Raw genomic sequence first — 25,799 nt, 5'->3', positions numbered from 1 at the left:
ATCAAGTACAGGATTTTGAGCCATGATATCCTAGTCCACAGGCTCTGGACTTGTGAACTGCTGCTTGTGCTCAAAGCTGAATTTTCTTTCTTCCTTCCCCCAGTCATTCTGGTCGTTGTTCATTTGGTGAGCATGACAGAAGCATGTTGATCTACTAGTGAGGTAGATTTTCATTTATTCAATGTGTGATTTTTTTTTTCCTGTGGCCTGGGAAGTTTGGGAGAAATGCAGAAAGGAGCTTCTATATAATATCTGTATTCAGCCTGGAAAAGAAGGACGACCTTCATTTGATAACTGGCCATCCACGTGGTAGAAAATGAATGAGTTAAAGGTGGTAGTGACAGAAATTACACAGCTGTTGGGAGAAGACTCTGCTGGAGTTTTCTCTATAACAGACTTGTGGAATTGGCTGAACTTCTGCTGGCCTTGTACTTGCAACCTTGTACATCTTTGATGCTGCTTTGATATTCGCAATGTGTAGTTAGTGTGTTTGCCTCTTGCTCATCCAATCCTTTGATGTCTTCTATCCTGATGGAAATCGAAACTTGCCTGGGCTCTTTCAGCAGTTTTCTGGAGATAATGTCTTCCACCTTCTGAAATAATCTTTTCCCAATATGCATTTTAGTGACCTGTTTTTAGAACCCTCTCTGATGCTTTTTGTGTAGTGAAATCCCAAGGCAGAGTATCTTAAATTTTAGTTTGCTGTTACTAATGGCTTGTCCAAGCTGGATATGTGTTGCTGAGTTGCATGAAAATAGCTCCAAATATCTTTTTAAAGAGAATTTGCCCAACTTAGGGATAAACTGGAATCTAGCTGTGTTTACATTTAATCTTCCCATGGGAAAAATAGATGAAATGACTAACTGCTGTCTAAGAATTCTTACATCAAGATGATCCTGGAAATTTGAGGACAATCCATTTGCTGGACATTAGTCCTAATTTCTGGCTATTTACATGGAAGATCAGTGCATGGAGCATAAACTGAAAGAAATAATAAATAACATAAATATTACTTAATTCAGATGGATGCAGCTAGACTAATCAAAACTGTGTTTGAAGTGTGTTAGTTTCAAGTGTTTAGACGAGGTTCAACAAACTGTTTCTTGGCCAGTGTCGACAGGGCTTATTTCCAGCTTCAAAGGCTTTATGCAGGGTCAGAGTTTCCCTATGCTTCCCTTCTATGCAAGCCGTGAGAAAAAAAGCCGTGCCCTTCTTTGCTTTTCCACTCTGTTGATAGGGGTGTTCTTCCTGAGACTGTTTTCCTGAGTACATTATTCACTATTCATCTCATGCACCTCTTTTCATAAAAGTGAAGTGGCTCCCACCCTTGGCCATACTACTCTAGATAAAAATGTTTTAAGTTACTATACTGCTTTTATTAGAATTTTAATTAAGCAATCTCCAAGTCCTGTTCCCCCTGTTCCCCTTGAAGCTTTTCTTTCTCCATGCTTTTTAAAAAATTCTATCAAAATTTGCATTTTTTTTGTTTTGATGTAGGAGATGTTACCTAGCTTGCCATCTATTTCATAATTTAGGTATGCGGCCAATGTTCAGTTGCTCAAAATACCGTATAAGACTAGTTATTCCAGCAAGCACAAAGAGAAGAGAAATTTCAGAGGAAATTGCCAAGCATGCACAATGGCTTCTTTGTGCATCTGGTTAACATGTTCCAACTGATAAACCTAACTAATAATGATTTAGTTCATAAAGGGTACTCGACCAAAGACCTTGAAGCTGAAAACTGTAATTTTATTCAGTAAATATATATGAACATTACAAAAAAGTGACAGCCTGATTAGTAAGATGTGACCGTTGCAGACAAAAACATCAGACGTGTCCTTTGCTTGCTAACCTGCTTCCCACAGAATGTTACTTCAGGTTCAAAATACTGATCCTTGTCTGCAGAGAGTGGCAAAATGTCATAGTCTGTCCTTGTAGGCATCTTCATTTTGAGCACAAGTCTTGGACGTTGCTGAAAAGCAGAGTATGACAACGAGCAAACAAGCAATTTCCTGCTCTGAGGTGGGAATACACATGGATGCCACAGACCTCCCTAAAGAACATGGAAGTTACTCAGATGTTGTGGTGGATTCTGAGAAACTTTGTGAAATAAAATAATAGGTTATATGTTCAATTACAGAAAAAAAAATCAAAAAATATTTGAACTCAACATACAGTCCAGACCCTGCAGATCATGTGAACTTGACTCCTTTTAAGAAAGAATTGAGACTGTTTTTAGTTCTTCTAGTAACTTCTTAGTATATCTCTGACATTACATATTATCAGGAACAACTTGAATCCTGAAAAGGGAGATTCTCTTGGCATGGCTGACTGGCAGGAGGAGAATGTCTTTACAAATATCTAGACTGGAGACAAAAATGATCTAATGTCTAGTTAGTTACAGGTTTATGAGAAATTGTGTTTAAAGTCCTGGATGTGGGGGAAGGACAAATCCTTTCAAAAGCAGAACACAAAAGCACTGAAGGCAAATTCTTTATTTTGCTTTTGTGCATTGTTATTATTGGCCTAGATAATCTAACCATCAGTATTTCCTCCCAAGTATGAGAAAATGTACTTCTTTAGTTTTGGTATAATTCTAGGTTCCACAGTATTGTTTCAGAAATGGCATTTGCTTCAGATGCTGTGAACTTTAATCTTGTAATTAAATGAACTTTAATCTTGTAACACTCCGTTGTATTTTGAATGTGCATGCATTTTCTCACATTGTTGATTTAAGTCTGTGATGATCTGAGATTAGATTCTGAAATTAAAAATATAATAACTTGTGAGACATTCAAAGAGTACTTGAACTGCGACAAGCTGTGGTTAGAGTGCGTGCATACATTGTATCTGAAGATACATAGTGTTTAATGAATTCTGACAATATATGGTACTTTATCAAGCATTTTCTGTTTCTGCTCTTTTAGTGTCCTCCAAGGTAGGCAAACTGTCAATAAACAGGCTCCAGGGGCTGAATTAATGGAGGGGAAATCGGTGCTATATTTTGTGGAGGCAGGAGAAAAGAATGAAATTGGATGATAAAGAAGCTTTTCAGGAATGTGATAAAATCCCTGCATTTCTAATTTTCACTGTCTGTGGTTGCTGACTTGAGGTTGCCCTTTCTCCTCTGTCATCACTGTGAATATATTTTTTTTTATCTTCCAGATTATGTTGCTTTAATTTAGCCTGAATCAGGGCAATAAGAGAATAAGAGAGAGAGAGAGAAACATCATGTGAAGTGCTCTCCCTGCCCCCCCCCTTTTTTTTTTTTTTTTTAAGTTAGCCACAGTTACACACCAAAGCTCACCTTAGATCTATAAAGGAAATCCTTTCAAATTCAATAGGTTGAGATTCTACATTGAAGTTTAAAGAATGGGGGTGGAGGGAGAAGGGGCTTTTACCTACACCCTGCAAATTACACTTTTCTTGATGGTGAAGATCAGTGTGAACATATGGATGCAATCTCTGATCCAGGGTCTGGAGAGTGAGCGAAGGAGGGTGCTGGCAAAACTTGAACAGGAGAAGGAAGTGAAGAGAAGGTGGAAGCAGGGACAGGCCACTTGAGAGCAACACAGGGCCATCATGCAAGTACGCAAGGATGGGGCTAAGACAGCCAAGACCCACTTGGAGTTTAATCTGGCAAGGGATCTCAAGGACATCCAGAAAGGTTGTCTTTATTTATATCAGCATCAAAAAAAAGACTAGGGAAAATGTGGGCCTGCTGCTGTGGGAAATGTGGGGAAGGGACCTGGTGCCAAAGGATACACAGAAGGCGAATTTACTGAATGCCTCCTTTTGCTTCAGTCTTTACTGCTAAGGCTAGTCCTCAGGAATCTCAGGCCCTGGAGACCACGGAGAAAGTCTGGAGAAAGAAAGACTTTCCCTTGGTGGGGAGGATCGGATTAAAAATCAGTTAGGAAAACTTGACATCTACAAGTCCATGTGCTCTGATGGAATGACCCCGTGAATGCTGAGGGAGTTGGCAGCTGTCATTGCTAGGCCACTCTCCATCATCTTTGAAAGGTCGTTGAGATCAGGAGAGGCGCCTGAGGACTGGAAGAAGGCTGGTGTCACTCAAGCCTTCAGAAAGGGAAGAAGGCCCTCAGCCAGGGGACTACAGGGCAGTCAGCCTCACCTCCATCTCTGGAAAGGTCATTCCGGATGCCGTCACTAAGCATGTGAAGGACGAGAAGGTGACGGGGAGTAGCCAGCATGGATTCCCAAAGGGAAAGCACGTTTAACCAGTCTGATAGCCTTCTATGATGGCTTCTATGACACTGGCTGAGTAGATGAGGGGAGAGCAGTGGATGTTGTCCACCTCGACTTCAGTTAGGCTTTTGATATTGGCTCCCATAACATCCTCATAGGCTGGATGAGTGGATTGAGGACTGGCTGAATGGCAGAGCTCAGAGCGTTGTGCTCAGTAATGCAAAGCCTGGTTGGGAGTTGAGGGCCAGTGGGTTCCCCATGGATTAATACTGGATCCAGTCTTGTTCAACTTATTCATCAATGAATAATGGCCTGGATGAAAGATCAGAGTACATCCTCATCAAGTTTGCAGATGATCCAAAAAGTGAGAGGAGTGACTGATGTATACACCAGAGGAGTGTGCTGCCATTCCTAGGACTTCCACAGGTGGGAGAGATGGGCAGAGGAGACATGGAGCTGCTGGAGTTACTAAAATGATTAAGTACCTGGAATATCTGTCATCTGAGGAATGGCCATGAGAGCTGAGACTGTTCAGTGGGAAGAGCAGGCTGAGGGGGGATCTTATCAATGCAAATAATAAGTATCTGAAGGGATGGTGTAGAGAGGATGGAGCCAGGCTTTTTTTCAGTAGTGCCCAGCAACAGGATAAGAAGCAGTGGGCACAAAGTAATGCAAGACATTCCATCTGCACATGGGAAAAAAATCTTTTCAGTGAGGGTGACTGAGGACTGGAACAGATTGCAGTCTCCATCCTCGGAGGTATTCCAAATCCATCTGGAAGGTCCCGGGCAATGTGCTACAGGTGACCCTGCTTGAGCAAGAGGGTTGGACTAGATGATCTTCACGAGTCCCTTCTGTGATTCTCAACTGTTCTGTGATTCCAGCCACTCTTGAAGCTGTGACTGTGAAGCTGATGTGTAGGGAAGACAATACAACCTTGTGATGGATAGTCACTGATAGAAGTCACTGATAGCTGTAGCTATCGTGCAGTTTTAGGTATTGCACACTGTGGCTGTGTGCAGTTACTGCCCAGTGTGCCTTGAGCTTTTATTTCTTTGTTCCTCTTTTTTTTTCCCAGAGGAAATTCATATCTCTTATAACCACCTAAAACCTTCTTCTATAACTCATTTACAATCTTGTTTTCAGTTCTAATCTTATTTTTCACTGTTTCCTTGGAGTAATTGGATGATCTTTCCTCAGTATAAGGATCTGCTGTAGCCCAATAGAAAATGATAGTTGATGTAGCAGCAACTTCAACATCCCTTTCCCTCTCTGCCTTCTTCTCCCTCTCTCCCTCTCCCTCTGTGTGTACATACATCTGCTTTCTGAACTTTGTTCAATTCTGTCTTCACTGGTGACATCCTCAGAGCAAATGACATGTTAAAGCACAGCCATCTAATATATGAGATGCCAAGATCTGTTCCCAGGCAGCAGTTTATATAAATTCCTTCCCCTCCAACCTATACTGATTTGATGATACTGGCAACAAGTCATGGGCAATTCTGATGACATACTTGAATCTGAGTCAACCCTTACGACAGAATTGCAGAAACTTTTTATCTGCAGCTACTTACCTCATTTGACTCCTTTGCTGTTTCTGCTAACTTCCTCTCTAATACCTTTTTAAAGAAATAAAACCTTAGCTAACAATGCTTTCTTGGGAAAACTGTTAACTGAAGAATGGTGATCACCACTGCCCAGTTGTGGAAAAGAAAGAAACTATAAGATTTCCTGTTAAACTGCAGTATTTCTAGAAGTACTAGAAATATTTCAGTTCTGTGTCCTTTTACTTGTGTGTCTCATAATACAATGGTGTAATTATAGTAATCTATGTTACAAAAAAGCAGTGTTACTACAGATGTCCTGCAAATAGAAAAAGTAAGAGTTAATCCCCAGAGTGAGATCTGTGACTGTATTGTGGATCCTGTCAACACAGGTGGTTTCAGAAATGAATATGTCGCTTACATGTTTTGTGGACATCCGCAGGGTTCTTCGAGTTGTCCTGCCAAGCTGAGGTGTTTCTGTACGACAGGAATAGCAGCCTGCCACAGTAGTTATGCCTTCTTTAATCTTAGAAAGTTAATTTGTATTTTGTTTTGCTTCTAGCATGCAAAATCCAAATAATCCAAGTATTTACTTTTGCTCACTCTTCAGTGAAGACCAGCTTAATGATCAGGTTTCTTGCTTGTCCTGCCTTTGTCTTGTAGCGTTTGTCAAAGCCTGGTGTTGCGTCCTCCAGTGCTATTAGCTTCAGAACCAGTGGCCAACATTCACCTGTCTTTTCTACCCTCATGTGGACAGTATGGGCTGCATACAGGCTCCAGGCTTTTGAGGGAGAGTCATGAAAATAAGAAAGGCTGGCCAACCTTCTAGCATCTTTTCTTCTTTCAACAGGAATGAAGCATCCAAGAATGTCGTGAAAAACAAGTAATAAATTTTATAAGACATCAGTATGAGAATGTTTTAGAGAGAACTACATATTCCTGACAGTTATTCTCAAATTTTTGTGTTATTAAATGCACTAACATAGGAAAAAAATACTGAATGCACTGTACTACTAACCATTTGGGCGAAATTTTTAACACACTTCTGATAATAAGGACTGAAGCTGATGTATAAGAAGAGTCCTGTTCCTCTTGTTCCTAATTCTATGTATGCAGCCCTCTCAGATTTTTCTTTAAGGCTAGAATTAAGTTTCTTTGAACATTCAAACATTAAAATATTTAAACAGATACAGCCTGATATAATCTTAACCAAACATGCCTTCAAGCTTATTAATCTGGGATTTGACATCAGTTTTGCATACTATTGTTATAACCATTGTGCTCAATTTTGAAACTTAGAGATACAAAAACTAATAAAATTAGAAGAGGAGCTGATGAGAACAGTGCCCTGAAGGAGAAATTCACTAAACCTCAGCACAAACTGGTATGAAATGAAGTACTAATAGAATGGCAATAATATTTTTATTATGAAGCAATGTCTTCATTAAAAAAGTCCAGAGGCCTAGCATATTTAAGTATCAGGACTTTGGAGGCTGAGTGAATATAGAATCTCTTAAATGTGTGTTTTGGAGGTGATTGATGTCTCTGTTAGAGCTCCTGATAGTCCTTTCCAGCTGGGAGCCAGTGCTACACACGTCAGAATTCCCAAAAACTTGCATTCCGGTATCACGTGTGGAATGGGGATGTGTGAGTTGTGCATGGACAGTTAAGAAGTTAGTTAGTTGTTTCTATTTGCAGCAACATGCAAGAAACTAGAGGGAGATGGCATGGTCCCTTGTGTTGGCAGTGAAACAAACAGAGAACCTTTCAGATGAAGGTCAGGGATTCAAATCTAAGGTGAAGTGACAGAGTGTTTGTTAGCACTGGCACATTTCAAATGGCCTGGGGACATAAATTTGATGTTAAGTCCAAGTAGACAGAAATCCACATCACACAAATCTATTTGTATAACTTAGATCTAGCTGGAGTTTCTGGTCTTCTTTCTGATTTCCTCTGGACACAGGGAGAAAAAATTATACTGCGAACACTTTCACAACCCCAGAAGATTTTACATTCCATGGCAGGGACAAGCAGAGACTTTTTGCCTGTGAAAAATTCCAGATATGCTACCAGCATGCAGTCAGAAGTCCCATTCCTAAGGCCCTAGATAAAGGAGAGAGGGAGACCCAGATGCAGAGCACAGCTCAACTTGGTTTCAGAATGTGGCCTTGAGGCTGGTGTCCCACATTTGAGTGCCTTATTCTACGTGTCCCTGTCCAATGGATGCTCAAATGCTTTGTGTAAGCAAGACTAGTTCTAAAGCAGATAGAAATCAGAAAACATTATAGATATCTTAGATATTTTTGGATATCTATGGCCTGTGGTAGTTAGAGCCTGTGTTTGGAATGAGTCAGGACAAGGGACCTGGTACCTTCTCTATTTCTGTTGCTGTAGTGGATTTGGTTTGCACCTTACTTCAAGATTTGTCCAGATTTTGCATATCCAGATAGATAGCATTATCTCTCTATGGTCCTGAGAAAGGGAGGCACTAGTTTTATGCCTGTCGTGGACATCTTAAGGGGTGGCAGCGGGCAACACCCATACAGTACCCAGACAATTCTTGCCCTAGAACCACTTTCCAGCCCTGTGGTGTGCCAAATGTGTTGAATTGTGTGTTGCCGCTGCTTTTCCTTTTTCTGGTACAGCTGGACTTTTCACCAGGTTTTCCTAAGTCCACTGAACTTCCAATGAATTTCAGAATCATTGCTTTACTGGTTCTAATGCAGTGAATTACTTTCAATTTTGAGCAGAAATTGCACCCTAAGAACCATCAACATGTTCAAGTACTTGAGGGGTGATTGTAGGGAGGATGGGGCCAGGATGGTGGCCGGTGACAGAACGAGGGGTAATAGATGTAAGTTGAAACACAGGCAGTTCCACCTCCATATGAGGAAGAACTTCTTTCCTGTGAGGGTGACAGAGCCCTGGAACAGGCTGCCCAGAGAGGTTGTGGAGTCTCCTTCTCTGGAGATCTTCCAAACCTGCCTGGATGCCACCCTGTGCCACGTGCTCTGGGTGTCCCTGCTGGAGCAGGGGGGTTGGACTAGATGATCTCTAGAGGTCCCTTCCAACCTCAACCAATCTGAACCAGATTCTGTGAAAGGATTTTGTCTTCATTGTATTCAGCTGGTGATGATGAGTTAGGCAAAAGCTTTTGGCGATGTAGCGTTATGAGGTAGATGTGTGAGCTGAGAGCATAGAGATTCCTGCGCAGCCTTTGAGTGCCTCAGTAAGGGCTCAGTAAGGTTTTTTTTTTTTTTTTGAGAAGAGCTGATGTTATGATACAGTATGAACATATTATAGGAAAAAATGTTTTCCTAATGGGAAAATATTGAAACAGATTGACCGGAGAGTTGTGGAATCTCCAGCTCTGGAGACCTTCAGAATTCAACAGAATGAGCAGCCGTGAGTAGTCTGATCTAAATCAACCTCATTCTGAACAAGGCTTCAAGTAAATGACCATCCACAGTTCCCTTCCAATCTCAGCTGTTCTGTGATTCTAAGCATTTGGTTTTGAGACTTAACAAGTATGTTCTGAAGCCTGTTGTGATGCTAATTGCAACCATCTACAGGTTACTTTGACTTATATCATCAGTTTCTTTAGGCAGAGTTGTAAAATGAAATCTGTTTACTAGAGGACAGTTTAGAGCAGGTTAGGATTGCTTACAGGACATTTTGGACGATAAGAATACTCCATAGTAGTGCTGGCAGGGCATAGGGTCTGACTCTGGACTTTGCTGTTCTGAAGAATAGTCTTGCAATTCTTCCTTTACGGTGAGAAGTGTTGTTTACTAGTAGTGTACGCTATCACAGTCCGCAAATAAGTCAGTTTTTTCAAATGCTTCAATGAAAGCAATAGGATTGGGCTTTAGTGTTTATTTTAGCTGAGTTTTGTTTAAATACCTGACAGAAGAGATTTCAAAAATAAAATATTTATGACCATTGCTAGACCCTCCCTGTTGCTACCTTACCTTTGGTAGTGTCATAGATATACTTAAAGTGAAAAATATAGGTGAGGGTCTCTAGGTTGTAAAATAATCCCATCTCCTCATTCAGAAACCATCAGTACAGGTAAGGATAAAGATAGGATTGTTACTCTCTACACATTGAGTGAGACGATATTTCAGCTTTTATGCAGTCACCCTGGCTGAGATTCTTTGCTAGTGTTTAGACATGGAAACATGATGGCTACGTCATCATCTTTATCCATTGGTAAATGGTATTTCAATGATGCCAGATTTTGGTTAATTGTGATTATGGTGTATTGATGTGATTTTTTTTACTCTTAAATCTTTAAGAGGTTTGCTGAATAAATAGAAATCCTTATTTTGGAAATACAGTGCCTTTTTTTTTTTCCTGAAACTGTGTTACAGCATGAGGAAGTATTATGTTCTAGGAAATTAAAAAATGGAAATGCTGATTCTTAGAATCCAAAATGTAATGAGAAAACGATGGTCATTGATTTCTAGAAGATACTTATCTTCTGAAAACACATCTAGTTTCTATTCTTTTTGCCTTCTACTACTATTCCTTTATCAGCAGTAACTTGTTTTCAGACTAATTTTCTGCTAGATTATTGTGTATGGCATAAATGATATCTGCCCATGCTGTTTAACGGTTGTAAGCTTCACTTCTAACCAGCACATTTGGTTATGCTGCTTTCTCGGAGAACGCATTATTTCAATCCCTTTTATAAAGCACAAATTCAGCTCTAAAGAGTTTACAGTGTATTGTGACACAGAGGCTCTTTGGAGGTTAATCGAGTTTTTAGGTGTAATAAGATTTGATTCTTGTGTGACTAAGTGAGTCACTTGTGTTTCATGTGTAGGTCTATCATTTAATCAGAAGCCTGGAAGTTAAGACTTATTACACTGCATATTAAATAGAAAAGACAAATTCCGTTTTAATAATATTTTCTCTCTGAGCTTCACTGTATCTTCAGGACTGTAAATTAGTTCAGACAGCTAGACTGATTACTTAAGAATCGTTCCTAATATGCATGAAATCTAATAAAAGGAGCTGTACAGTGAAGTCACATTATTTAGACACAGAAGCTAAAAATTAATTTTAAGAAATATTCTTGTATATACAAAAATAACATTCATATTCCTGTGAATTTTAACTTTAGTCTTCCTTAAATTTTGAAATGCCTATCTTGAAATAATGGCAGTATCGATACAAAATGTGATGTCCCTGTAAATGCAGATATTAAAATTGTTTAGTTAAATGGACACAGTTATTATGCAGTGCTAATAAAGTTTCCTAGTAGTGACAGTAGTTCCATTGCTGAAGAGTTAAACTGGATTCATGAAGAAAGGATCACACCTGCCAAATTTTCTGCAGCCTTTTAAGCACATCATCAAACTGTAGAAAGATAAAAAGATATAATTTGTTTAGGGTTAAGGAGGCCTTTGATGGGATAGGCAACAGGCTGATTTACAGAATGTTACTGCATGATACAAATAAAAAATCTGAGGAATGTTGGGTTGTATAAACAAATGTGGTTCTGCCAGGGCTTGAGTAGGGAGGGTAGACAACTCTTTAATTTCCCTTTTGTTTTGGGCTGTGAGTTTAAGGGGAAAAGTTCAGGGTCAGGTTCCTTGTTCTTATGCTATTATACAGTAAAACAGGGAAAATCTTTTTATTTTTATAAATTGCCGCTATCTAGCAGTTCATAGCTGTAACACTGCATAAATGGATAAGTTGCTCAAAGTGTGTTCCCTAGGTTTAAAAGCACAAGTCTAATTTTTTTTGTGGAGTCCTATAAGAAATATGTACTAACTGTGTTAAAGTCATGATGTGGGATCAGAAATTTTGTCTGGGACTGGGGAAAATACAAAAATTTTGAAGTAAGCCTGTGTGTATGTAAGAAGAGGAGTGACTGGGGAAGGAGAGAGTTTATAAGCAATTTTTAGATTAGATTGAATCAAAGATTGTAATTATTACCTGACTCTGTCTTCCTCCTTGATTCAAGTATAGAACAATTTTATGCAGTGTTCATAGGTAGAAGTTTCTGATCCCCGATCAGAACAGAACAACTGATGGTGGCATTTGGCTGATCAAGCAGATTGAGCAGTTGGGATAATTTGAGCTGCAGTCTGGAGTGCTTCACTGTTTTAGCCGAAAGTTCAAGTGTGCAGAAACTTGGGCGTTGGGTGCACCTTATCTGCAGATACCTGAGTTGGTTCTGATGTCCTCGTCACTTCTTTGTCATCTCACTCTCGTTGTGTATGAGAATGCAAGTTAAGATGTGTGCTCCTTATCTTCTGTGTCTACTTGAGAGAAGATGCAAGAGAAAAGCCTTTCAGTGGATCAGACAATGAAAGTTCTTACTCAGCATTCCTAAATGAGTGTGTTAATGGGCACATTCCATCAATAAAGGGCCTATCTTGTGTCCCATCCTACTTTGTGGATCCTAGCCTCAGTCTTCATCTGCAAGAACATGGCTTCATTGCTTCATTTTATTGCTGTGTTCCTCAGTGATGTGAAATGCCACTGCATGTTGGTTTTGAACTTGATACAAATATTATTCAAGACCAGATTTTGTGACTGGAACTGTTATTTACACTTGTTTCCTAACATTTATTGTTTATGATCTCTTAATGTTGCATGGAGAGAAGCCCTTGACTGGTACCTCTACAAGCAAGTGAGAGTACAGAGTCTTGACTAAAACTGGAGCAGGTTTTTCTTCAAATTCCCTCTTAGCAAACAGATGGTAGTTCATCTAAATTTATTTGAAGTTAATGCATGACAAATTGAATGGGCATGTGTGAATGCATATGGAATGGGAGGTTGTTTTGTGGTGGCAATAAGCATCACCCTTAGAAAAGGATAACTGTGATTTATGCAGAAGTCAATGGCAATTCCTTTTTCTAATTTTCTTGTTTTTAAAATATAGTCTGCTTGAAATGCTGGACACGATTTACAGACATCCAGTAGTGGTCATAATGTTGGTACAAAATGAAATGTTGTAACTTATCTTCTCTTTGAAATGTTTCCTGAAATTTCACTTCTCCTGTTGTACTTTATCAGGGCTATATCTCTTACGGCATTTTCTTAGGTGTGTCACAGCAGGAAAGCCCAACCTTAAATTGCCATGTTGCATGGAAGGTCTCAAATTCTACATTTATTTTTGGTCGATTTGACAAATGTGAATTCTGCGTTTGTACTGTCATGCTCAGATACTTGTGATTTCTCAATATATTCAAAAATTGCTTTGTGGTGCTTCCATACTGTTGACCCATACTGACATGATTTCTCTGTTTTGTGCAAGCAGAAGTCATCAGCCTGTGTAGGGGCTTAGAGCTGAGAACAACACAACTGGGAAGTACAGTCGTAGATCCTTGATAGCAGTAACTGCCTTCGTCTGAGAGCCCATGTGGACAGAGTGCTAAAATATTATTCTAAATAATAGAATGGCTTAGGATGAATATCAGAAATATTTGCACTCATTTTCCCCGGATACATTATAGCTACTTAAAGGCCAGAACAAACACAGTGTTTTTGTTATGTTGTGATTGTGCCTTACTGGAACAATGTCTGTGGCTGGTTAGCAGCAAGCTCACTGAAGCATTCATTGCAAAGGCAGCTACGCGGGCATGGCCTTTGGAAAAAACAATAACTCTTCTGCTCAGACTTGCACATGGAAGGACAGTGGTTGTGTTTATGTCGTTGCTTTTGGCACAGTTTAAATGAATTTAAGCAAAAGTTCATCTATAAAGTTACGCTGACTTTCTCAATCCACTTGGACCTTAATCTGTCTGGGTGTAATGTTCTGGAGTTGGTAAAGATGCTTTGTGGCTGGAAACAAAATTTCCTGCCATTACAGTTTGTTATTCCTGCTGCACACAGCTATGCTTTCTCTCAGAGCCTTTTCTGTCATTCTTTGATTTTAATTTATAAATTCCTTCCTCAGGAGGCCGTAATAAGTCTGTATTGGTCAGCTGCAAAGGTGGTGTTTGGTGAGAGCTGCCCTCTGCACTCACACTGGGGCTGCACGGGTGTCTCAAGCTTTCAAAGCAGAGTTTACTGCAGCATTGCCCACATTCTGTGTGTGGGTGTGTGTGTGCTCTGTCCTCCTTAAAAGGACACAGAAAGGACAGTGACTAATGCAGTGGGCATTTCTTTTTTTCCCCCCTCATTTCAAAAAGGCTTCTTCTACCTCAAAAGCTGGCCTGGCTTTTCTTAGATTATCTGGTTTCAGGCTATGTTGCTGTTGAAGCAGGGGCCTGCCTCCTGTACAGATTAAGTGCTTCTACTGCAGTGAACTGTCCTTGGAAAACATGCTGTGTGCATCCTTCACTTCTGGGCCTGGAAGAAGCATGACCTTAAATTGCAAAAATACCTCTTGAGGAAATCTGAGGCTTTTACAAAAGGCTCTGCTCTCCAAATTAAGGCTAAATGATGGAGCAGAGGTCTAGGAATAAAGGCTGCAGCATGTCTGTCTACTACCAAGAAAATATCTTTTTTCTGGAAATCAAACACATGTTTAATTAAGGTTGGATAAGTACAAAAGAGCATTGAAACATCTGAGAAGGAAGGAATAAGCAGCTTTTCAGATTTTAATAAGTTTTTCCAGCTTCTAAAGCATGGCACTTCTGCTTTCTGTAATACATACTTTAGCAAACATTTCATCTTGTATTTCCTAATTTAAGGGGTTTTCATGTGTTCTGATTAGACACATGGCAATATAATAGATATGACTAATGTTTTCTCATGACCTTCGTTTAAAACAAATGGTTGTATTTACTTGTGTTAACTAAGCTCGTATTTGGTCAAATGAAGTAACAGTTGTTTGAACATGTCATGTTTTGTATCTTGCTGCACTCCATTTCCATGATTTATTTGTAACTTGTTTTTAGTATTCAGGAAAAATGTACTAAGACTTTGCTTATATGAGGCAGAAAACTGAGGTCTCCGTCCTTAGGCCCCAAGATGGTTCCTTACAATGTACAGCGTTAGCTGCAACGTAGCGGTGATAACAGGAAAAACTATTATCAGCACTAGAAAAATTATCCTATGGTGAATATAAGCTGAGATTAAAATTTGAGGGGATCCGCATCCCTTCATTCTTTAGGGAGAAGTAGGTGGCAGGAGGAGGGTTCAGCCTGAGCCCTCCCTGCAGCCACCCAGTTTGGAAGCAGCCCTCCGTTCGTGCCCACGCTGAGTTGTCACAGGTCGGATATTTTGGTACCACTTCCACCCTATCCCAAGGGCTCCCTTCGTTGTTTTTCTAAGGCTCCTGGGCACGTTGGCAGTTCCCTGCTCTTGTTTTTGTCTGGTTACTCCGTTTGCTGATGCCTAATACCCTGTTAGAGTTCTTGTCTTTGAGCTCTCCGTTGCAATAACAGATCATCAACTCTTCAACTTGACTCCAGTTAAGGAACTGCCTCCACTTCTCTCCTGGTCTGATAGTTCTTGTTTCTTTGGCAGGGCTCGAGTCTGAAAGTGAATATGTTTCTGAAGACACATAGGCTGTTATACTCTACTGTAGCCACAAAACGTTCTTTGCAGAAAAACCACCTGGGACTTGCTACTGTGTAGCTTTTAATTTAAAATATCCTTATGACTAATGGAACTATAAAATACCTTGTCATTGTTGTAGCACATAGGGGATCCAGTAATAAATTAGAGGTCCTCTGTGGTAAGGGCCAGAGATACATAATAAAATAACAACCTCTGTCTGGGAACACTTCAGTCTAAGTTCATATTTCTTAGTTATGCATCCAAAAACAGGGTTAATCAGATTTAATGCCTAGGGGCTTAAACAGCTTGCAGATGATATATGAAAGAAGTTTTCACCATTCTGCAATATATTAGACCTGTATTTCTGGAAAGTATGCACTTTGTTAATATACAAGGCTAAGCTTTTCATTTAAATACTCCTTACAGTATATGTAGGTTGATTTAGACAATGGTTTGAATCAGCAGGTTGTGCTTGGTGGTCTTAGATTTTTGTTCACTAACTAGAGAAAAATGTTCTAGTTTTATCTTAAATTTTTCCTGCTTCCTGTTTTAAGCTAAAAAGCCAAATTTATGAAAAATATAATTCCAGTGCCTCAATGCTGAACTCACTTGTCTCATTCCCTGTTTTCATATAGGTACATTTTCTCATAATTGCTTTTTCAGATTGTATTGGTCAGTGGACATCTGGACAGCTGGGATGTTGGGCAGGGAGCTATGGACGATGGTGGTGGAGCATTCGTATCATGGGAAGCATTATCTCTTGTTAAGGACCTGGGTAAATATTTAATTTTAAATACTTCTAATGCTTTGTATTTCTGGGACATTTGTATGTTGTCTAAGCAGAGTATTCTATTTTATTGACTATTTTGAGCACAAATATTCATACTTAGTATAAATATTTTACAAGTTCTTCCTTCATAGGAACCCATTGTGCTTCAAGAGGAACACATCAGTTGGTGACCTAGAAAGTGCTTTAAGCTTGCACAGTCACCATCACCATAGAATGGAAGTTTGGTGTAAGATACAATATCTAAGTAACCTGGAAGAACGTCACCCTTCCTTAGATTGTCATGTTTTTATCAATGGATGCGCTTTCCCCTTCTCATCAGATGGAAATATTTTGCCAATTCCCTGTCATTCCTTTTTGTCTTTTTCCTCCAGAAATCTAACCTGTGGTCAAGGGGAATGTTTTAAGTATGCATTGAAAAATAAATTCACCAGCTGCAGCTTTTAGTTCTGGCTGAGTTTAAGAAAGAAAATAGCCCTCCCTGCTTCCAATCAGAAGCATTTGTGCACTTGAGTAATTCTTAGTATTTGTTGGAGATCTGTTTATAGATGAGTTCCCTTACGCGATTAGCCACTCTAACACTACAGTGATCAGTGCCAGATATTCCTGACAAAATCCTTTATTCTGCATTATTGAACCCCTTATCTTTAATATTTTCAGTCAAAGACTAATAGTCCAATCATTCTGAGGCTGAAAAAGTACCTCAGTTTTAACTTTTATTCTTTTAACAGTAGATTACAAATGATTATTGTACAAAAGAATCCATGCCTATTCTTTCTTTCCATGTTTTCTGATCTTTCCTCTGTTGCATGGTTCTTGGAAAAATGTCTGTGTTCCCTCCACCTCCAGGAAAAATAAATCTCTTTTGTTGATTTTATTCCATTTAAAATAAACAGCTTTGCACTTCTTAAGGCACTGGCATTTCTGGTGGCATTGCATGTGATTCTTATTCACTGGCTTCCCTTTCACGCGTGAATGAAATGCATCACTCTCTGCTTGTTCAAATATTTGATTTCCTCTGGTAGTATCTGTGTGTTTGCTGTAGAACCTGTCGTAAAATGGTATTTTCTCAGCTGGGAAATGTCTGAGCCTTTGCTGATGCCCTCTGCTAGCTGTTATGTTATGCCTCTCTTATACCAATGTGCTATAGGAATAAAAGACTAGAAGAAAACTTTGGTGTCATCAGATTTAATCTGTGGATAGCTGTGTTGCATGGTATCCTATTGACTATCAACATTGGTTTGTGCACATTGGTACTAGCAGCGTTTACACATATATTCTCTATGAGAGAGCAGAAGTATTTTACGTAGTGCACCCATATTTAGTGCACTGTATTTGCTTTGCTAGTAGCTAGACTTGAAAAGAAACCACCAACTCATACATGACTACAACTGTCTAATGTTATCCAGTTGTGTCTTGGTTGGCTCTAAAGTTTAATGAAGCACAAAGGAAAGAAAAAACGTGCCTTTCCCCCTCAGTATTCCTGGATTTTTTATATGCTGCTGATTGGCTACTTCTTTAGCAAGCTTCTTCGTGGTTATTTTACTTAAGAAACAAAGAATCTGAAGCGCTGCTACAAACATTGTTTTTGAGAAGAAAGATGAAAGTTTCAGCTAGTTGCTGCTCTTTGTTCTTGTAATAAAGACATTTTTGGAGGCACTGATACAGTTCCTTAGCTGGTCTGAACTGGTGAACTCCAGTTCCTTCAGTGGAATCACACTTGTCACGGTTAGCTGAGGACTTGACCCGTTTCTGATGCTTAAGAAATGACTTCAAAATTTTAGCCAGGGTTTGTGAGGCAGGAAGCTTGTGTAATTTGCCTGCAGCTTGCTTTGTCAGCAGCCACCTTCCCCAGCCCTCCACGATTTTTAACTGTTTGAACAATTTCAGCTAAACTTTATAAAGGCTTAAAAATGTTTAGCATATAAAGTCCTAATGTGTTCTTTGTAAATGAGTGACTGAGGACAGATGGGTGGGCTCTCGGGGGGAGTTTTTGGAAAGGAACAGAGAGGAGGAAGAGCTGCGGAGTGGTTCATGTCTTTATGCAGAGGGAATTCCTGGAGTGTTGCGTGAGCTGTGATGTGGTCTGAGTGTACTGGGGAACTGCAGAGATACAGGTCTCAAGGAAATCAGGCTTTACTAGTTTTGCAGAACAGCTGCATGACTAACTACAGTCTAGAAACCTCAAACCCAAGCTGTTTTCGGATTGAATTTATAATCCTTCAAATTTACATGTGTTCTTATGCAAAAATATTTCTTTGGAGATAGCCAGTGCTATTTGTTCCAGCACTTTGATGTTACAGTGGTTGCTCTTGTGTGTCGTTTAAAACATAGGTTCTCCTGTACTTGTGTCACACAAGCTTACAAAAAGTCCTGTCTTTCCAGCTGAGATGAAAGATTAAACAACTGTTCATAAAAATAATCCCCATGAAATTGCCTAAATACACTTTGATGCCATATTTTCCTTTTAGTTGGCTCTACAGGTAGGACTGACAGTCTGTGGGACCCCATCCAGCTCTCAATGTTGATTGCCTGTTTCTATAAAGGAGGTATTTGTGCTGCTCCCCACCACTTCTACCTTGTTACTGTCATGGTGGGCTTGCTCAGGACTAATACTTGCTTAGGACAGACACACGTTGAGCAAGGAGCAGGTAGTTTGTAACTGATGGTTTCTGAGCTTTAGCCAGCGCTTGCAGAGCTTTAGCTCTTTGCTGCTAATCCAGCTGCATTCCTATATCTCTTGGCCCAAGCGGACTTTTCTCATTGGAAGCCACAGAAATTCTCCCATGCTCTTGCACGGAGGAGTGCAGTGTTGGTGGTCAGCAAATCCTTCTGGCAAAACAACCTTGTTTTCAAGCTCCTGGAGAGGTGCAAATTTAATCTTTAAAGTGAGTTTGAGAGACCTGACGGATGAGGACGGCAGTGAAAAGTCTTTAGAAGGTGGACGTACGGCACTGTCCTCTTTCCAGGAGTAACATTTTGTACCTTCTAACTGCAGTAGAGAGCTCAGTAGAGAGTTAGAAATGCAGTACATTTTGATTGATGAATTTTTACCTCTTACTTCTGAAAATCCTCAGTCACGATGGGTATTGCATCTCTTTTTAATTAAAGCAGCTGGAGCCAAATGTCAAGGGTTTTTTTAGTTTAGTTTAGTTTTGTTTTTCTTTCATTTGGGAGGGAAACAGATGGGATCTGCTACTTGACGTGACTGTATTTCATTTTCAGAGACCTATCTTCCCTACCACAGGAGAAATCAGCTAGTCGGAAGGTCCTTTGTTCAAATTCCAGGTTTCTTTCAGCAACCTTTGCTCAGACACCCACTTTCCTTGTTCAGAGATGTATTTTCTACTTTTCCATGGCCGTGTTTGGCTCTTGCTTCTTCACAGTGTCAGCTCTTTGTGTTCTCCCATACCTGGAGGTGCACAGGTGTCCAACCACCACTGCCCAATCTCCCTAGTTCATCAGCAGGTAAAGTTTGTTGCCTGGGGTTGAATTTTCCCGAATCACAGACTTGAACTGAGCAGTTGCCAGTTACTGTTATCAGAGATTTTGCCTATATTGAAGAAGCTCAGGAGGGACTTCCACACTGCAAAGACTGCTGATGGATTGTGGCACAAAATGAGTATTTCCCTGTTTTTGCTGTTACCTTATGTGCATCTTATGTGTTCCTGTTCAGTCATGTTCTGCATGCCATACAGGACCAAGAAGCTGTGATTGTGCCTACATTCTGACAATTCTGCTTCTTCTATGTATGAAAAATGTTTCCTATAGAAACCTTCCAGAGGCAAGGAATACTAGGAATCAAGTGGATGAATGGATCATATTTTCCTTCTCCATACACTAGGCCTAGATGCATGATGCCATTGCAGCTTGATGCAGGAAGGATTGTTGTTAACAAAGTCTAATCCCAGTCATCCCACTTTTTATATGGTCAGCCTACATTCCTGGCCTTTGATCCACACATATATGAGAAATAGAAAGATTTATGGTGAGTGGTGATACATATACTTCTTCCTCCTCCTCTCTTTGCCAACATTATGGAGAAATTTAAGTTTAATGAGTTAACTTTACTATAGATGTGGATATGAGTTCCTGGTACAACCAAATTTCTGTTTCCAAGGATAAAAACACAGAAGACTACAGGAACTTTTTTTTTTTTTTTTAAACTGTTCAGGCAGAAATATCACAGTACTGCCAATATTACATTTATATAGCTCATAAGAAGTTGATTTTACATTTTTTCCCTTTAAAACTTATTTACAATGGAAATAGTAACTCTCCTCTGAATTATACCTATGACTAATGTAACTTGAAAGCCATAAGATAGATTTTTATGCAGTTCACTGTGGTCTTTGTACTAAGTTATATTTCTTGATTCCCAAGTCCCCAGCTAATATATGAGGGCTGAATATATGTATGTATATTTAAGTAATGGAGTCATTCCTTTTCTGCCAGTGTAATATTTTATTTAATTTGCTATAATTTTAATTGAAGTCATATAATTGCAATCTTAACCTACTTTATAAATTTTTGTTAAATATTTTTGAATTGACTGTAACTTTGGTAGTGTTGTAGTTGTTTGCTCTGTAGGATGAATGTTATGAAACAAAATTAAATGGCTATTTTTACTTTTTATTTGAGCTAAAATATATAGCTGATGGTTAAGCCTTTGTGCCTATATTCTTTCTACTTCCCAAAAGTTGCATATTTTACCCTGACCTTCATCTTTTGCAAATCTGTTAAATCACCTTGGTATGAAATACGTGCATGTACTGCTATAATTCAAGCACAGTTTCACCTTACTGACAACATTCCATAGGATATGAATTGGGCAAACACTTAAATCTTAAATTTCTATCCTGGATTGGCATAATAAAGGGGAATTTAACCATATAAAGCTGTTAATTTGGTGGTAAGTTTAGGCACACAGCACTCCTTAACTGTGCTGCCCTGCTGCTTCTCTGGAAGCTGTGATTTACTCTGGACATACAAGACAAAGATAAACCTCTGTTTATCTATAAACATCTTCAAAGCCCAGTGTCAGAGGTTATTGTGATTTTGTATTTTGTCCCCAAATCTGTAAGCCAGGTGAAATGATGAAATGTAAAATCCTTTCTGGATGAGGTCAGAGTCATCTTGCCCTTACAGTCGTTTTATTTATTTATTTTTTTAATGTATATGTTTTCAGTATGGTCAGACATTGCAGCTGCTACAATTTCTATATCATCAGCATGTAGACACTGAAAGAGGTTTATCTATTTCACTTGAAACAGCAGGGAGAGCAGGGCAGAAAGCAGAGCCACAACTCAATAATGTTCAAGCTTTGCTCTATAACGTCAGAAAGAGTGAGAGAGAGGCGACATTTTTTTTGCTCCATAAGAATTTTATGAGGTCTCTGATGCTTTTAAGGAAAGAGGTTTCCCTAAGAGAAAGGAGGTGCATTTTAGAAGTGGAGCGGCATCCTCTTCTTTTTATATTTGCTTTGCTGTTTTACAGGCAGGTAGAGGAAGGTTTCGTTTTGTAGATATGATTTGCATTGACTTCAAGACTCTCCCCTAATTGGGTCACTGCTTAAAATGCTAAATACGGAAGGGCAGCTTTCTCAGTGCTTCTCCTCCTAACTTTCATACAGCTGCCCTGGTCCGGGGCCATGAGCTGGCTCCTCAAGCCCGAGCTCCAGCAGCTCTGCTGTCTGCCTGCTCTTCCCATTGCAGCTCAATGTGCAGGGCTCCTCCCTCCTCTTCTTTTTTTCTCCCTCTCTGCAATTAAAAGACTTGATATATACTATTTTTAGTTACTAAACTTACAAATTATTCACAACTCTACGCTCTGGTTTTGTATATATAGCTACTTCCTTGACATTTCCTCTTGGATATTCCATTACTTTCTTAAAATAAGCCTATCTAAAAGGTCTCATGTTTCTCATGTTACTCTTCTGTAACTCTGCCTTTCTTGTTCTGCCATAAACTCATCAACCTACTCTCCCATTAGAAAAAGGGAACAAAATGCTCGTATTGAGCTCAGTTTCTCATTGCCTTTAGCTAGTGCTACTGTAGCTCCTTCCTCCTACTCCTGCTTTCCTTAGGCAACCCTCGTTCCATTCACCCTATTTCAGAAGCCCATTCAAAATACTCCTCAGTCTGTGTTCCTGCTCTTTTCTCTTTCCACACAAAACTTGCTGTCTAATCCCTTCTCCAGCATCCTGCCTCTGTGCAAGTCCCATTTAAGCTGCTGGCCCTCACCTCGGGAGCTCAGCTGTGTTTGTGTCTCAGTTTTCATTTCCTCCTTTCCTTCTTCTGTCCATCCTTAACATTAGCTTCTGTCTTTTCCTTCCTGTGATTCCACCCCTCTTCTCGAGGTAGTTGGTAGTTGTGCTTTCCCTGAATCCCCAAAACCTCAATGCTGCTGTTTCAGCACGCTAACTTCTGGTTGATTTTCAGAAGGAAAGTTCTGAACATCCTAAATAAATGGCATTGTTACTGTCATCCCATAAGTTGCACTTTGTTGCTGTCTGTGTATTCTATGAAATGGATCATTCAGCCAGAGAAACAGGACACAGAGGTGAAGAGATTTTTCTATAAAATGAAGAACAGCTTCACCCATGGTGCAGGATATTAGGTAATGTGCTGTTAAAAACTTGGGAATATTGAAATATTTCTATCTCATATTTCGACAACTATGAGAATCACCCCCCAAGTTTCCCAATCTGCTAATGATTGAAACAATTTTCACGTTAGTAGATCAAATTAAAAAAATCCCTCAATATTTAATAAGATTAAAAAATTAATAGAGCATTGCTAGTTTGGAGAGGATTTAAGTGATGCATAAAGGGATTGCTGCTCTGTTGTATGCAAAGCAATTAAGAATGAGTATTGTTACAGATAATTTGACTATAAAATATGCACCACAAATCACCTTTTTTGTAGAATACTAAAGTCACAAGAGACTTGCAACTTTTCCAAGAAAGCTGCAACAAAGACAGGGGAGGAGGTGGAGCAGAAAACATAACATCAGGAAACTCACAGATTGGTTTGGTGCGGTTTGCTTAGATACTAATTCTAGAATAAACCCAGTTGATTTTAAACTGAGATGTTTACAGAAAAAATGAGCAGATTTTATCAATAAAGAATAGCACAAGTGCCACATTAAAAAGGACAATACTCATACGTTTAATTTTGTTAATGTCATGGAGTCCAAGGCAAATATTGTGGTTTCTCCACAAAAAGGGGACAGTTTAGAAGGCAATAGACACTATATGTAAATTCCTTTAAAAGAAGGAGGTAAAATCTTTAAAAAGAGCTTGACAATTTTTTCTGCCTCTCTGTTTTTATAGGTCTTATTAATTAAAACAGCAGAGCTACAGAAAAGCTCAATGTATCTAAAAATATCCATGGAAAATCCTTTCTTCCTTAATGTTCTACATCGAAGGTGTCGACAGTGTAAGCTGAACCTCTTGCGCTGTGGAGTGAGGAGGTCACGAGTCCGAAATGGAAGGTGGCTGAGGGGAGGGCAGCGCTCTCCTGTGCAGGGCTGCTGAGAGAAGGGACACAAAACAGCAGGATTTTTCCAGTATCTACAACGAGTGCTTTGCCAGGGGAGGGAGAGGTGGGCACTGCAGCTTCACGTGCTAAACAAGTTAGCTAAAAATGCTACTTCTGATCAAGGGGCTCCTGTAAAACCGGAATGCCAACGCTTGAACTCTCTGCGCGGGGCTGCTCTTTTAGGCATTTTGCAGATTCTTCACAGAGCAATTTTTAAGGCGAATGCGTGGCACAGAATATCAAGGGAGAGTATCAAAACTTTGTCGCAGTGTGCCTAGGAGAAAATAAATAATTCCCAGATAAATACTTAGTCTCATAGATGTTATCTCCCAAAAATAATAGACAGGACACAGGTAGTAATACCCTTGTTAAGAGCACCAGCTCTGAGCTTTGCAAGATGATGACCTTGTTTAACTAGTTTAACCTGGTATGAAGCACATTACACAAGTGGAATTTCACCATTGTGCTGCAGCTGAAACAGGGGAAGTTTTCCATCAAAATCCCACATTATTAATATTACTTCAGGTGGGTTAGCAGAGATCATACTAAATGCTCCGTTTCATTTTTGTTTATGGAAAATTATGCTGATACTTGAAATTGAATTGACTGCTGTGTTTGATGATGAATTCTAATGTCTTCCTTAGCAAAACATGGACTATTAGTTTTGCTTATTTTTTATTCCATGGTGGAGCTTTTACTCCAAGGCATTTTATGAGAAGTGCGAGCTTGATAGAAAAACCCTGGCTGATGCCATCCAGTAAATCTCCTGTGTCTAATCAGCTGCAGATCTGGAAAAGGTAGACAATGCATTCAGAATTTAATGAATAACAGCAGTAAAATATGCTGTACGGGGTCATCATGCATCTTACTGCTTTTTGTATTAATATCCTCTTAAAGCCATTCCAGGCAGCAGAGTAATAATGCAGAAAAATGAGTAGCTTATGGTGCTGTGTATGACAGTGGGTCAGACATGGGAGTGATAGATTTATATTTACCCTTCCATAGACACTCCTGAAACAAATACATTGGTAGAAGAGGTAGAAATAGAGTATGAAAATTGAGACCAGAAGACAAAACAGGGTGAATCAGACCTGGCCTTCTTTTGGCACATAGGGTGCATTTTACCAGTGAATGCTGTGTAAGAGCTTTAAAAAATATTTTATCGGTCTTTCTAATGGATTAATCTAGTTCATTGACAACTCACTTATATGGCGCTGGCAATATGAACAGCTGTTTGATTTGCTTGTGGATCAAGCCCAGTGTCATGGGTTGCAAGATAAACCCTTTCTTCACAAAGTGGGGATGCTTTTTATGTTTTAGAGAGATACGCGGGCCAAGAACAACGTGATGCTTTCTCTGGAGGAACTTTGATTAGCCAACACTGTCTTTTTGGAAAATATTGTATCATTTTACTTAGTACCCCTCATCAGTAAGCATTTACATTTGCAAAGCAAAATTTAGTATTTACATTTCTCATCTTTATATTGATTTTTAAAATGGTGCTCTATATATCGAACAATTATATTTCTTCAGCCCTGTTGTGCTTTTTGCACAGGTTCTTTTTGTTAGTTTTTTGATGATCATAAAACCTACATGTTCAGCTTTGTGAAAAGGTAGACAAAACCCATGCTTAATGTAAAGTGAACGGGCATTTTATTTATTTATTTATTTGTATGGGCTTCCATTTTTATATACTGGTAAATGCCTTTTGCATACATTATGAAAGAAAACGTTTTGGCAAAATACTTCATTGCAGCTGAAATCAAAGAGCAGATGATTAATGAATGCCACTTTTTTAGTGCAATTGCAAATCTTTTTTTTTCCCCCTCAAGCATTTGGTCAGGCATTTTGGTCAAGTCTAGGCTTTCTGACGACATCTGCAAATGCGAGTCCTTTATGGTAATTTAGAAGAAACAGAACATGGTAGTGATAAGGACCGCATCTTACTATGACTGAAGTGTTCAGGGTAATCTTAAAACACGCCACACAGGGATGGTGAAATGGCCAATAACCCCCCAGCACAGAGGGAGTGCAATAAACAAGTGTCCTGGTGTACACAGCACACACAAACACCCTTTCCCCTGACATCGCCTGGACTGGGGACATGGTTTTTTCCTTTAATTTAGGAGCCCAGGTGTTCTTTCCTTTAATTAGGAGCCTGTAGTATTTGTTGTGCTTGAAATAGATTATAAGGATGTAGAGGCTGGTCAGTAAAATGAACATAAGTGCTGACCTATGTACATATTTAAGCCT

At 39.4% G+C, this 25,799-nt stretch overlaps 1 protein-coding gene across 1 annotated transcript in view; it reads left to right on the top strand.

Moving 5' to 3' along the window:
* The window catches only part of CPQ (carboxypeptidase Q), a 124,856-nt gene that overhangs the window by 53,585 nt on the left and 45,472 nt on the right, over positions 1–25,799 (top strand). Inside the window, exon 4 of the mRNA XM_010222536.2 lies at positions 15,882–15,993. Within this exon, the coding sequence (XP_010220838.2) occupies positions 15,882–15,993 (112 nt within the window). The remainder of the gene's footprint in view (positions 1–15,881; positions 15,994–25,799) is intronic.

This window comes from Tinamus guttatus, unplaced genomic scaffold (assembly GCF_059628265.1).
Source record: "Tinamus guttatus ecotype Peru unplaced genomic scaffold, ASM5962826v1 Tinamus_guttatus_pri_ptg000510l, whole genome shotgun sequence".
NCBI classification, from domain to species: Eukaryota; Metazoa; Chordata; class Aves; order Tinamiformes; family Tinamidae; genus Tinamus; species Tinamus guttatus.
Note: the sequence above shows the minus strand (reverse complement) of the source record. Positions and strands in the feature narration are given on the sequence as shown.